At 46.2% G+C, this 12,433-nt stretch overlaps 4 protein-coding genes across 4 annotated transcripts; 3 read left to right on the top strand and 1 right to left on the bottom strand.

Annotated features, from left to right (window-relative positions):
* Positions 1-900: 900 nt before the first annotated feature.
* Positions 901-3,199, top strand: E1B28_002048 (uncharacterized protein; the record flags this gene model as incomplete). Its single annotated transcript, XM_043148031.1, has 10 exons — positions 901-1,029; positions 1,098-1,379; positions 1,447-1,484; positions 1,549-1,616; positions 1,687-1,763; positions 1,822-1,869; positions 1,942-2,419; positions 2,489-2,662; positions 2,740-3,099; positions 3,174-3,199. 10 exons carry the CDS (start codon positions 901-903, stop codon positions 3,197-3,199), a joined length of 1,680 nt encoding a protein of 559 aa, XP_043016745.1.
* Positions 3,200-4,775: 1,576 nt separating this feature from the next.
* E1B28_002047 (uncharacterized protein) lies at positions 4,776-6,094 on the bottom strand (the record flags this gene model as incomplete). Its single annotated transcript, XM_043148030.1, has 8 exons — positions 4,776-4,885; positions 4,954-4,983; positions 5,041-5,154; positions 5,247-5,296; positions 5,360-5,499; positions 5,552-5,628; positions 5,687-5,705; positions 5,984-6,094. 8 exons carry the CDS (start codon positions 6,092-6,094, stop codon positions 4,776-4,778), a joined length of 651 nt encoding a protein of 216 aa, XP_043016744.1.
* Positions 6,095-6,315: 221 nt separating this feature from the next.
* E1B28_002046 (uncharacterized protein) lies at positions 6,316-6,756 on the top strand (the record flags this gene model as incomplete). The annotated part of the gene is made up of 2 exons (XM_043148029.1): positions 6,316-6,377; positions 6,453-6,756. 2 exons carry the CDS (start codon positions 6,316-6,318, stop codon positions 6,754-6,756), a joined length of 366 nt encoding a protein of 121 aa, XP_043016743.1.
* A 9-nt stretch (positions 6,757-6,765) lies between these two features.
* Positions 6,766-7,538, top strand: E1B28_002045 (uncharacterized protein; the record flags this gene model as incomplete). Its single annotated transcript, XM_043148028.1, has 4 exons — positions 6,766-6,837; positions 6,902-7,110; positions 7,175-7,229; positions 7,290-7,538. The coding sequence occupies 4 exons, from the start codon at positions 6,766-6,768 to the stop codon at positions 7,536-7,538; spliced, it is 585 nt and encodes a 194-aa protein (XP_043016742.1).
* Between the last annotated feature and the right edge of the window lie 4,895 nt (positions 7,539-12,433).

The raw sequence follows: 12,433 nt of genomic DNA, 5'->3' as shown, positions 1-12,433 counted from the left end.
TCCATCCACCCAATAATACACAGTAAATTTATGCATTTTGTTTAAACCAGAGACATCTGGATCTCTCTCAAAGTCAAAAACTGACTTTGAGATCTCAAAAATTTAATCTCAATCCCAATTCCAATATCTGTTTCAATAATAGCATTGGTGATGCAAGGCCAATAAAACAACATTATAACTTATTCTCAATTCTTCAACTCATCTCAATCTATTTAATCTCTCAATTGTTTAATCTTAAGTTGTTTGAAAAATCAACTCAGACTGAAATTTGAGTAAGTTGAATTCAGAATTTGAAGGTGTTGAAATATTAGGGGAACATGTATGTAGAATAATTTGAAGTCATTAGAAATGATGCTACCTACTAAAGAATGAGACAGAGGGTGGTATTAACAATTTTGATTTCTAACAATAAGGTTGTCCTCTATGAATTACAATGCAGGTCAGTGATTGAAACATTGAAAGGGCTGTCCTATCAGTGGCCCATGGTCCATGGATGCACAAACACAAAAAGGAAGAGAGAAAGTGGAGTAAATGATATAACCCCTTGAATTGTTGCCACACCGAGTCCTGGTGTGCAATACAGCTTGAATTAATGCGCATTTGTGTAATTTAGAACTCTACCATAGAATTCCTCTTCCCTTTCTCTTCGGTTCAAAACGAGGCTAACTGCGATACCATCATCCATGACTCAAGTGGGAATACAACTTCCATTAATCTCCCATACTGCGGCGCCATGGCATGCGGGCTGCGGCTGCTGTTTTGTTGCTGTTATGTTCTCATGTTCATGGCGGATGACGTGTAGCACTCCGAGCAGCCATACTAGCGGAGAACAAGTGGAGAAATGGCATTGTTAAATTTGACTCATGGCCCGGATTTCCAACAAAACCCCACTGCCCCATCATGAATTTCTTTCCTCAGGCATCCAGGTCGACTTTCTACTTCACGAACTCGCCTTTGACGGCAGTCGGAGGAAATGTAATTAATAACTATTACCCAACACCGAATGATTTAGGTGTTCAAGAACCGGAGGTACGTGCTCTTCGATCTTCAAGTTTCATTCCTTGTTGACATTGCCATGAATAATTACTCCCCCGCAGGACGACTTCACAACTGTTCGTGGAGGAGATATCAACCTCCTCCAACTCGTCTGGTCCGGTCGGGTCGAAATCACACCACCAGGATTCGACACTTCAAAATTGAAACCAAGTAACCCATTCCGAGTACGCTTAGAGCAAAAGAAACAAGCTAGAGTGAAGATCATGAAAAGGGTCTACAACGCGGAGATAACTGGGTACGGCGAACGACGGTTTACCGTTGCCATGTTCCACCCAGATTCGGGTCAGTCGGGTAATTCGGAGGCCCAGGATGCAAAATGGATGGTAAGCATTCGCTCAGACAGACTCGTTCAGCTTCTCAACGAATCGATTTATCTACTTCGCCCAACAGGCATGGCAGAGGGAATTTGATTACTGGGCTTCAAGAAGGTACATACGTCGTAAACTTATCTCTTCCTTGCACCCACGGGGTCGACTCCAATTTCCGGAAAAGGGATGCGTACGTTCTACAGCTTTTTGGATCCTGTCGATCAAACTTCCCAGCATTGATATATCACAATGGTACGATAATTATACATACGACCCCAAATTTTTGTTTTATATCTCAACCTGTGTACGTCACTATTTGCAGGGCTCGTCAGGGGAAGCGATGTGTTCGGGCGATATGAAAACAAACCCATCATCTTCTGTTATCTTCAGTACCAATGGGTAGGTTCAATCACATTCTTGTTCGTGATCATTGATCCTGATGGTCACTTATGTCCAGGCTCTTTCATTCAACAACGTATACACTTTCTCTCGTGAGATGTGCCGGGTACGTACTACGTATCCCTGTACAAACATTCAACCCTGACTTCTGATCGACGGTGTTTTTGAAAACCCCCAGGTCTCACGAGACACAAAGTTATGGTGGTTCAACCCCAAAACCGATACTTTCCAATGCGATCCCACCATAATTATCTACTCCGAATCTTCCCAGCCCACTGCCAAACAGAAGGGCATCTCCAACGACGTTTACGCACTCAAGGTCGACTCTGCATCAGAAACAACAGTTTCCTTCGACAACCGCCCTATCCTTCTCGACAGTACGGGGGGTGACAGATTTATTGCTACATTAAAGATCATCAGTTACCTCCAAGATGTCTTACCAAACTACTTATGGTCGATCTCGGATATGTGTTGGGCAAGAGGCACTGGAGCCTCTGGTCTAAAAAGCTACGCCCCACGCGGGCTTCTCACATTCGGTTCGGTGGTCGTGAAAGATGAGGACAAGGTTCATGCATTTTTCCCTTTCGTACCAACGCCAAGTTGGATATTTCATGACAAGTCTTCGATCTGGCCGGATAGTGTGGAAGTAGAAAGAGGTGAGTACCGTTGAAATATGTCTTACTTTGATTTTCTCATATAAGATTGGGCATCTTTCATTCCCGTAGGAAACTCGGGCGTTACATTTACATTCCAATTGGATACAAAAGGCGAACTGGACCTTAGGTTCAGCTTTGAGCTCCCTCCGGAACATCGGGATGGATTACGAACAGCATTTCTCCGTCAATCGTCCCGTTTTCGAAATGCAAACGATGGTCTCGCTAGAGATCCTTCTGAGTTCGGTGAGCTAATGCGGATATAGCGTCACTTATTCTGCTTCCGAAGCTTACCTATGCGTACTGCGCTTTATTCCAAAAAGTCCTCGTAGACTACATCCGACTCCGACTGCAAACCACCCTCAGCTCCGAGGGCAAGTTTCAATCCCAACCGACAGGGCGTTTACAGCTATTCATACCCGCATGGAAAATCGAAACGGTGAACGGTCTTCCATGTGTCAAGTGGCCTCCTTCCGAATCGATTTTCGCTTGGTCCTTCACCTCTGATGATCACCAAGATCATGTGCTTGTACCATCCCCGGAAATGAAAATACGAACATACATCGGGACGTTCTGGTTCAGACATCATTATGCTGCGGTCGAGGAATATCTGGAGCTACAGAAGCGTGGTTTGGAAGGGACGAGATGTGAGGAGGAGCGGGGGTACGAAGTTTTGACGCACGGTAAGGGAGTCATAAATTATGAATTTGCCTTCTCTCTCTTATCCCCCCCCCGTTGTTGATCGTTTTCTTGAAAGGAGATCCACATACTGCAGATGGTTGATCGAGGAGTCTCAGTGGACCGGTCTGAAGGGAGCCAAGGAAATAGTTACGCCAACTTTGACTGTTTGACGCCTTGACTCTTGTGCTTTGCGGGCGTGAGAAGTTTTTCTTTGCGGAGAATCATACAGTACGTACAAACTGAGTCTTCCTCGGAAACCGCCTTCAATTGTCACAGCTCAGTGAGAATCAATATCAATGTCCGCGCATTCTATTCAAGGCCTCGGGACAGTCCCGTACGGCGGCGCCAGTTCTCTATATTACCCAGCGAGTGGTGATTAGCTTTGATTAGTGCATGCCGTTCGACCAACGGCTGAATGTATTCCTTTGCATCATCATGCCGTGGACCAAAAGACGAAAACTTCCATTATCAACCGACACCACTATTATGCATCAATCTACCATCCACCTCCAGCTCGGCCGCAGAGTCACAATTGTGTTTAGGATGCACAGCCTTTTAGAATTCGGAGACACATTATGACCCAGTATAAAAGACAACATTTGCAACCCCAAGACTCCCTTCAGTTTCACAACCAGTGTCACCCAGCGAAATCTCGCTTCGCCTCACCTCTACAACTTTTACCTACTCACCGCCCAACACAAATGCCTAGCTCCGTTCCCGGCGACTTCTTCCACGCTATCGTTTCCATGCTCGTTCCTGCTGATCTATCGGTGAGTGATAGTTCTCGGGCTGTTCTCCTTTGTACGCGTGAAGCTAATTCCGTGTTTTCTAACGCTCATAGGCAACCGGAGCACACTGCCAGGCAACTTGCTGCAAAACCGAGAACGCTGGCGACGGAACGCTTCCTCAGTAGATCCAGAGTCAGTGGTGTAGTCGGATTCTGACCTTGTACTATTACAACACAATCAAAGGTACGCGCTTCTAACCAAATTGTCCTTCCTGGGTATTAACCGCGGATTCTACATCATTCATTCGTAAACGACTCATAGATGAACAAACGCACGAGCAAACAAACAGCCTTTATGATATAATGACCGCCCTCCGTCCTGTACCATAATGTACCGCCGTAGTCTTCGGTTAATCGATCATCGCAGATCATCACATTTGTTCGTATATTTAAGAACCGAAGTTGGACCTAAGCTCCATTCACACGAGCACAGGTAACTGTTATGCGTTCCTCGGAAGGTATATGTACATGAAAGGGCCAGACGAGATAGTGTGACATTGGCGGCGTTGAGTCATCTCATTGCCTAAGGAAGGGTTTCTGTAAGCCATGCGAAGATGGAAAGGGAAGCCCACAAAGACACACCTCCCCTCTCACCAATGTGCGTTCTCGTTCTTCTCGTCAGACGACGGTAGCGACGTGGTCCTCTGACAGACTAGACCTGCATAATCAGGAACGTTCGAAGAGAGTGACATCGAGTTATGCGGGAACACACCTGATTCAGAAAGATCTCCGCTCAAATCTGACCGAAAACTTCGAACGATTGCAAAGGAATATCCTACTCCAACGCCTCAGTTCTCCGCCGCATAAAGAGGGAACGGTTTGTACGGACGGATGGTACATGTCCTGAAATTCGAGCCAGGGCCAGGATAACTGTTCAGATCCATGCGAATGTCATGACTCTACTCCGGGTGAATCAGTAGCAGTAGTCGACGAGTACAAGTACTCGGACTGATTGTGACCGTTGTATTCAGTCACCATCAACTTGGCCCATCCTTTGCCGCCTTAAAAGGTTCATGTTCAAGAAAGTTGTCAGGAAGATCCAAGGAAGGAGAGTCGGGGTTTTCCCTACAGTTATGCGTCTTCAGGTATGTGAGCACCTCTGTCGCAAGAGTCAAGTATTGAGGTTTCCAGTTTGAGAGTCACTGAAGACGCGCACCTTGTGAGTTGTCGCTCCCTGTAGACTTCCTCCATCGCTTCCCGTTGTGTCCGTTCCCACTAATTTCCCAGAACCCGACCTCGACCGATACCAGAACGATGGTGAATTCCGAAACTTTATGTCAACTTGTCGAGGAACTCATGGCCATCAAGAAGCCTCTCGAGGTAGAACGGTATGAAGAGGCTGATTAACGAGAACCGAGCCACGGATAGCTCTTGGGGCAGCTGATGCGGCCAGTTGAAGGCAATCTGTAGCACTGTCCAAAGCAACGTCAACTCAGCATAAGCTCTGAGATCCAAATGAGGTAACCTCAACTAACACCGAAAACGTCTGGTTTGTGGATGTCCAGCTTCCGGAAGTGCGGTTTGACATGAATTCTTCTTTGCGGATCATACTCAGATGGAGTATATAGGACTCAGTTCGGTTTTGAGTGCTGTGAGGTATGAGCAAGATGACGACCTAAAGTAAATATCAGCTTAAAAATCCTGAGGAACAGCCAAACGATACGCACATGTTCCACAGGCACGTCACATCTCTCAATCATCTCTATCGGCGGAAGTCTGGGGTCGTATGCGCTCGCGAGGGCGACTAAGTCTCCAGAATCAGCACTTGAATTTCAAGCATAAGACAGAGAACGAATTCGCACCTACTATTGCCTGTGCTACCTGGACATTATCCACTGAGCCGCACAAACAGAGAAAAACTTTGTCGCCGCTCGAATTTGTGTTTTCGGCTTCAACGGTAGCCTGGAAGTTCAACGTTCAAGCTTGTCGTCGGGTAAGAACAAAATTTACCGCTTCGGCCGATCTAGACTCTCTAATTTTCACACGGTTGAAATCGATCCGAACTGCTCCGAATCACCGTGACCTGGACCGTCACGCTTCCATGTTTTCTTTAACCCTCGCAAGAAAGTACGCTTAATTTCCTATTTTTGTTCTCTTACATTGAACATTTGGAAGTCAAAAGATTTCAGATGACCTCTGCGCTCGATGAAAACCAAACGAAGTCGTAAAGACGATGCAAGGCGAGAACGACGTCGACTTGACGTCGACATCTCCGTTTTCTTGAGCCGACTTGCGAGGAATTGATTGAAGGTTTAGGCGAGGTAAACGACAAGGTGCGTTTATACTCTTTTTGCAGCCTTACAGTAATTCTGAGCCTCAGTCGTTCCCTAGCAAGCGCTATTTTACGGGGGGGAAATACGGATCCAAAGCATTCGTAGACGATGGACCTCTCATAGAAGAGTTCTCATGGAATTTCGACTGCCGGCCGTGCATGCGCATTATGCAAGCCTATGTCCGTATACACATCGAATACAAGAAATACGCAACAGACCTGTATGTCCACCATCGCAAGCTACACGCACACACACACACACTTACTACCTTACTTATATCCACCCATCCATCCAGAGACACCATAATCGAGGTTTTCTGTATCAACCTTAACGACCCCTCGGTCAAAGCACATGGCCCGGTTCCCTATTGTGCTTCACAGCTCGCTACGCAGACGCCCTCTACTTCGCTTAAGTATTCATGGACGTCGGAGCAGGTCGAATGCACCTCGTTGATCTCCCACCAGGTGGCAGAACCAAGTTCGCCCACCCCGAAGGGATCTACCTGTACACCGCCGAAGAACAGACAACTGGAAGACTACGAGGCGACGATCCGGTATATCGCTGCGTTGGCTGGCTTGAAGCTGTGGGGTGATTGCTAGGAGGCGAGGATGTACCTCCGTTTGGCAGCTGGTGCAAATCCGAAGGTGTTGGTGAAGCTTTTGGAGAGGATTCGGAACCAGGTGGAGTTTAACTAATCGTACGGTATTACCAGTCACTACACGTTACTGATCATCTGTTTTGCAGAACACCTCAGTCAAGGCCTACGAGGTATCAACAGCCCCGAATCTGCACACGACTATCTCTGGCTCTCCCAAGACCTCTGGATGGAAGACGACTTGTGGAGTTTGGATCAACGAGGACTTCGACGCGAAAAAGAGCGTCATGATGGAATGTGGGAGTGACTTATGCAACAAGGAAGAATTTACCCCAGCTCAATTCATCGTTGCAGGCAGGTGCGCATCTTGACAGTTTCCCGTATGTTTTGTTCACTCTTTCCTGACTTTATTTGGATGTCAGATCTCGTACTGTACCCGCGAATGTCAAAAATACGATTGGAGGAGACACGAGTCTGGTTTGTACTTGAACTCTGATCATTCGCGCTATTCGCTTCTGAAGGAATGATTGCTCTTAGATTGAACACACACAAGCTATGAAAACCGTTCATCGTGCTATAGCAGCTGGAAAGCCCGCGCCTGCCGATGTGGATGTGCCATTCTTCCTGGACGATTTCATCACGGCCGGGGTCTATACGCAGGAAGTCCCGAAGGCGACCAAGAAGAGAAAGAAGAAGGCTGGAGGTGGTGGGGATGACGGTACCATCGGTGGAGCCAGAGAAGATGAAGTTGGAAAAGGGAGTGGAGACGAAGGAATGATAACGTAACCCAGTCGTAGCTGGTGGATCAATGGACTCCTAGCGCAGCACTTTTCGGACGTTGGCCTGCTGTTGTGATTCATTAGGATCTATTGCATGGGTTGACGAGCCATGATGGTTTCTGAGGCTTCCGTACGTATCTAGTAGCTGCGGGAGGGTTATGAAGCTATGTAATGCTTCCTCCGTCCCATGTCGAACTCCTGCTTGAGGTGTCAGGACGCCGGTGGGGTCACATTTTGGGTTCGATGGCAGGCTACTGTTACTTTTTGTATAGACTAGGCCAACAAGCTACATACATACATATCCAATAGCTTCCACGATTTATGATTCATGTGGATAAAACCGATATCATGATGCTCACGGCGCCGTCTTCAACGCCAACACCCTTGGTACAGCTCTGACTATACGCTTTACCCCTCTTCTTCAACGTCAATCTCCTCCGTTCCTCCATTGCCTCGAGAAACACGGCCTTTTGAGAATATCCGCCGTAAGGCTCACATCCGAAAAAACCGTAACGCCTATGGAATATTCAAGCCGTACATACTAGGAGAGATGGGAATCTAAACTTCTTCATCAACTTTGCGCCATCTTCACCAATTTCTTCTCTATCAGAGGAGGACCAATGTCCTCGGCTTGATTATCAGTGGGTCCATTGAGAGTCTTCAATTGGGTTCTGGAATTACAATCTCCAAAGCTGTCCGGGAAGGCAAAAATTTAAAGGGTCCGAAATAGACCAGGTGTAAGTAATCCGAATCAGTTTCTTTATTATAGGGATTTGCGCAACACGAGCTTCAAACGCTTCAATCATCAATGGGGTTTGATGAGTAAGTGGAAAGTCGGACTTGCAGGCTCAGAATCTGTTGAGTTAGAGATGAAAGAATCGACCGAATTTTGTGCCTAGATCGGTAGTAGCTCACAACAAGGAGATCATTGAAATGGAGGAAGGGGGACGTCTCTGAGAGCCAACTATACTGGATACGACGAAAGCGGTATGTTCTGTCTTTGTCGGGCTCAACCTTTTTACCCATTGGCGTCCGATCTTTGCTCCCTCCAATTGCGCATTGTTGTCCATCGAACTAGAAGCACTTCTGCGCTGAAATGGTGGCCTAAGTTTCGATGTACATTGTGATGCTCAAGTTCCCACTAACTCAGGATGGCCCATCATATGTATCCATTCGATTGAAGAATCGCGCACAGTCCGCAAAATCCGATCATGCCAACTGCTACGATTTCGAATTTGAGTGTGCTTTATATGTGCGTTTCGGGGCACGTTATAGTGCAATGTTCCTTGATTCTCGCTTTCAATTCCTAGAGTCTGATGTCAATCGTTGGAATGAAGGGTTTCTCCACACTGAGGGTTTGCGCTATTTTAGCTTATAGTTTAGACAGATCAGGAAACCCCGACATTGCTAGAGCTCGGTCATTCTTCTCCGCTCATGAAGATCACGAAGCAATGGGATTCCAGAGGTACCCCAAAAGGGAAACTGGGTTGGTGGCGTGAGTAATTAAACCTTCGAAGAACATGTGCTTCCAGCCACCTTGTAGTGAAGGCTTTGAGGCTTGATTAGGATGCCGAGATCTGCGTCTCTCAGGTACTCCAACGACGACACCCAAACCCTTCCGAAAAGATATATTCGGAGACTCAGAAATACTTCTCCAACTGAAAACATTCAAATTGGTAGCACACCATCTTCTCGTCTCTATCATTCTTATCTATACTTGCTGGCGGATCATGAATGATGCCATCCCATCCCTTAGTACTAGTAGATCGGACCATGACTGTGGTATTTGGGTCAACCCACAGATGTGGATTCGTGCAAGATGGAAGCTGCAGGTTTTGGTTCTATCATACCTCAGTCTCCTGCGGGTAAATCCGAACAATAACGGTACTGATATGAAAGATAGATTGATGATCAAGTCGTGTTGTCAAGTTTCAGCCACGAAATACTGTAACCTTCACGAAGAGAAGGCTAACATCAGCAAAAATCCGGAAACGCTGTAACCCCAATACCACAGGTAGCGACGGTTACAATTTAGTACTATGGTTGGGGATGGTTAGAACAGTGTTATGAGAGTCTTATAGCAATCTTACAATAGTATCAAAATCCAAAGTAACTGGATGAAACTAATAGTATGAGTTTTACAAGTTGAATTCCTGTTATACTACAGTTACCGCTAATGACAATCCGATGGAACCATGGCAAAATTTGATGCAAGAGTGTTGAAACTTGATACTATTGTGGGAGAAGGTTGTTTTGCTCCCAATTGGTAGTAAGGTACTTAATGGTTAGTGAGGGATTTTGGTCGTACCAGCGAGTTGTGGCCGTTGTATTGGCAGGCCGGCCGGCGCTGCACAGCGACGTTTTCGGTGATAACTCGGTTGACAAGGCCGACGTGGCAGTCCAAATTATTTTTCCCACGATCCTTTGCCCTCTACCACTATCGCGTCTTCCACTCAACGCGTCTCCCAAGGCTTGTCCTCCCTCTCCTGCCCTCTTTGAGTCTTGGTGACAATCAAAATGACGTACAACTTGTCTTAGCATGCATGGACTCACCCAGGATCATATATAAGGCCAAGAAACTCGAACTTGCCCCCGCCCTTCCTTTCTCCCTCCATACACCACCGTCTCGTTCCTTCTTTCCCCTTCTTACCAACACTTTCCCTCAAGCCTGATCATTATACAGCTCTTCGTAACTCATTAATCTTCAGCTCCCAAGTACTGAATGTTATTGCTTCATGGAGGAAGCCCATAAGGTATGTCGCATGTTCTCTTTAATATTCAACGAAACTGAACAATGCCTAGTCATCAACCCTTTCTCGCAAGCTTGTACATTAACCTTGAAGCACTCAACACAGTTGACAGTTGTTGTCATCGTCAAGTATCCCACATATATGCGGCTAATCCAACTACCCTGAAGGTTCGTAATACGTACCTGTGACCTACGGCGCGAACGAAGTTCATTGTCCTTTACAGCCCACCAGAAGTACCTTCACTGACCCTATCACCGTGCTCTGCAGTAAGTGCCCATCTATTAGACCATACCGACTAATGACAAACTGCGGCTATTAGGTTGACATCATCCAGAATGTAATTGAAGCTTCAAGTGTCTATGACGATGTCACCGACCCGCTGCCAGATTGTTCTTATGGTATGTAACGTTCATTAATCTTGCCTACTATTACTTAATATTTTATCAGGTCTTCAGGGAGATCGGACAGGAGGGTGCTGGGATGGATGTATGTGTCGTATTCTAACATTCTGAGTACAGTATTACTGATACCTTTCTAGGATGACATTGTTAGTGGTAGCGAGATACTTTTAGGGAGCGGTTCAACCAGCCGAGCATATGCTTATGTTTTTGTGTATTTAAATTGAATATAAGCTTTTTTTATTATTCTCTTTTCGAAGGTTTCAATTGTTATTGTTTTTTTTTTTGAGGTCGTAGCAACCTTGAGTTGTAACTGCATGATAACGGCTGCTACACATTCCAGCTATCAATATCAGTCCCAACGGTTTGAGGCTGTTATAACCTTCACAACTGGCTGCCACCTCCACCTTTCATTATGAACGCAGATACTCATTGCAAGCCCCGCATTTGATTCTAACCTTCCAAACTCGCTACAAGTATCACAACTTGCTACCACTGGCCACAACTCGTTGAAAACTCCCTCAGGTGTTACAACAAAATATAGGGTTTGCGACAGTCTCGCAACAGTGTCGTGACCGTATTGTAAGACTGTTGCGAACCCCCGAGATTAGATAACAACGGGCAGCTTGGAGCATGCCCGTTATACCAGATCGTGAGGGCTGTAATGGCATTACAGCGTGTCAGGAATTTTGCTGATGAACCTAGTCAACCCTGGAAAAATGAAATTTAGCAGCTGGGGTTTTACTCCTTCAAAGCCAGCCTGTCACTTGAACATCCTATGTATGTTTAACATCGTTCACTTAAAAATTCCGAACGCCGTTTATGTAATTTCCGCTTGAAAACACCCACAGATGATTATCGATTATCCCTTGTTCAGAGAAACTGCCGAATATTACGAGAATGGATGCTACTCCTGGCCTAGTCTAGAAAATCGTTCATGATCCTGGTAACCATTCGCTCTGAAAGCAGGGGACGGGTGTAACATAAGGAGTTCCTGTTTCGCATCTGAATACATCCTTACAGCGACTCACTGGGGAACCGAATTCACGGTTCTGTTCCTGCCGTGCTCGTTTAAGATAGGTGGAGTACCTGGTCACCGTGACGCTCGCCTGAAATAGAAATCTTATCACGGTATAGCTTGAACAGAAACAGACTATTATTTTGCTATTGGCTATCCCGCCGAGCAGCCCGAAATGCGAAAAAGTCAATGTCACATTGGCCGACTTGAGGCGTTGAAGTTACTTCGCCTCATAGTCCCTCTGCTGCGCATGCACGTGGTGCCTTCAAACCTTAGGCCGACAAGTCTAGGTAGGTTCAAACTTGCTCACAAAGTCCGAGTAAGAGCCAGGGGTCGATATATCGGGAGTAGCGATCATCTTATTATTAGGAACCTAAATCCTTCTTCATAAGCACTCGTTTTTCAAGCTCAGAGTCGTTATCAAAGGAACGTGCGTCCGGATCGAGCGGTACATAATGTTCTAACGGATCGCATGGTTAGTGCACTCACTTTTCGGACCTCCCTGGTTGCCCTAAGCCCTACTTAAGCCAAATCCGATAGGGGGATTGGGTACATAGTAAAAAAAATAGTCTGATACTCTCGTACTATCTTCACCTACATCAGGCTGCGATTCGCGTACCTACCGTACTGATATTTGTTCCGGAAATTTCTGTGCGGGAGGAAAGTGATAAGAAAGTTATCGAGTAGAGCGCGTGTTAAGTCTTGCGACGTTCGGTCCGAGGATATACTAGACTTC

The sequence above is a fragment of the Marasmius oreades genome, chromosome 1 (genome assembly GCF_018924745.1).
Source record: "Marasmius oreades isolate 03SP1 chromosome 1, whole genome shotgun sequence".
Lineage (NCBI taxonomy): Eukaryota > Fungi > Basidiomycota > Agaricomycetes > Agaricales > Marasmiaceae > Marasmius > Marasmius oreades.
The sequence above is the reverse complement of the archived record's forward strand: the minus strand, read 5'-3'. Positions and strand labels throughout refer to the sequence as shown.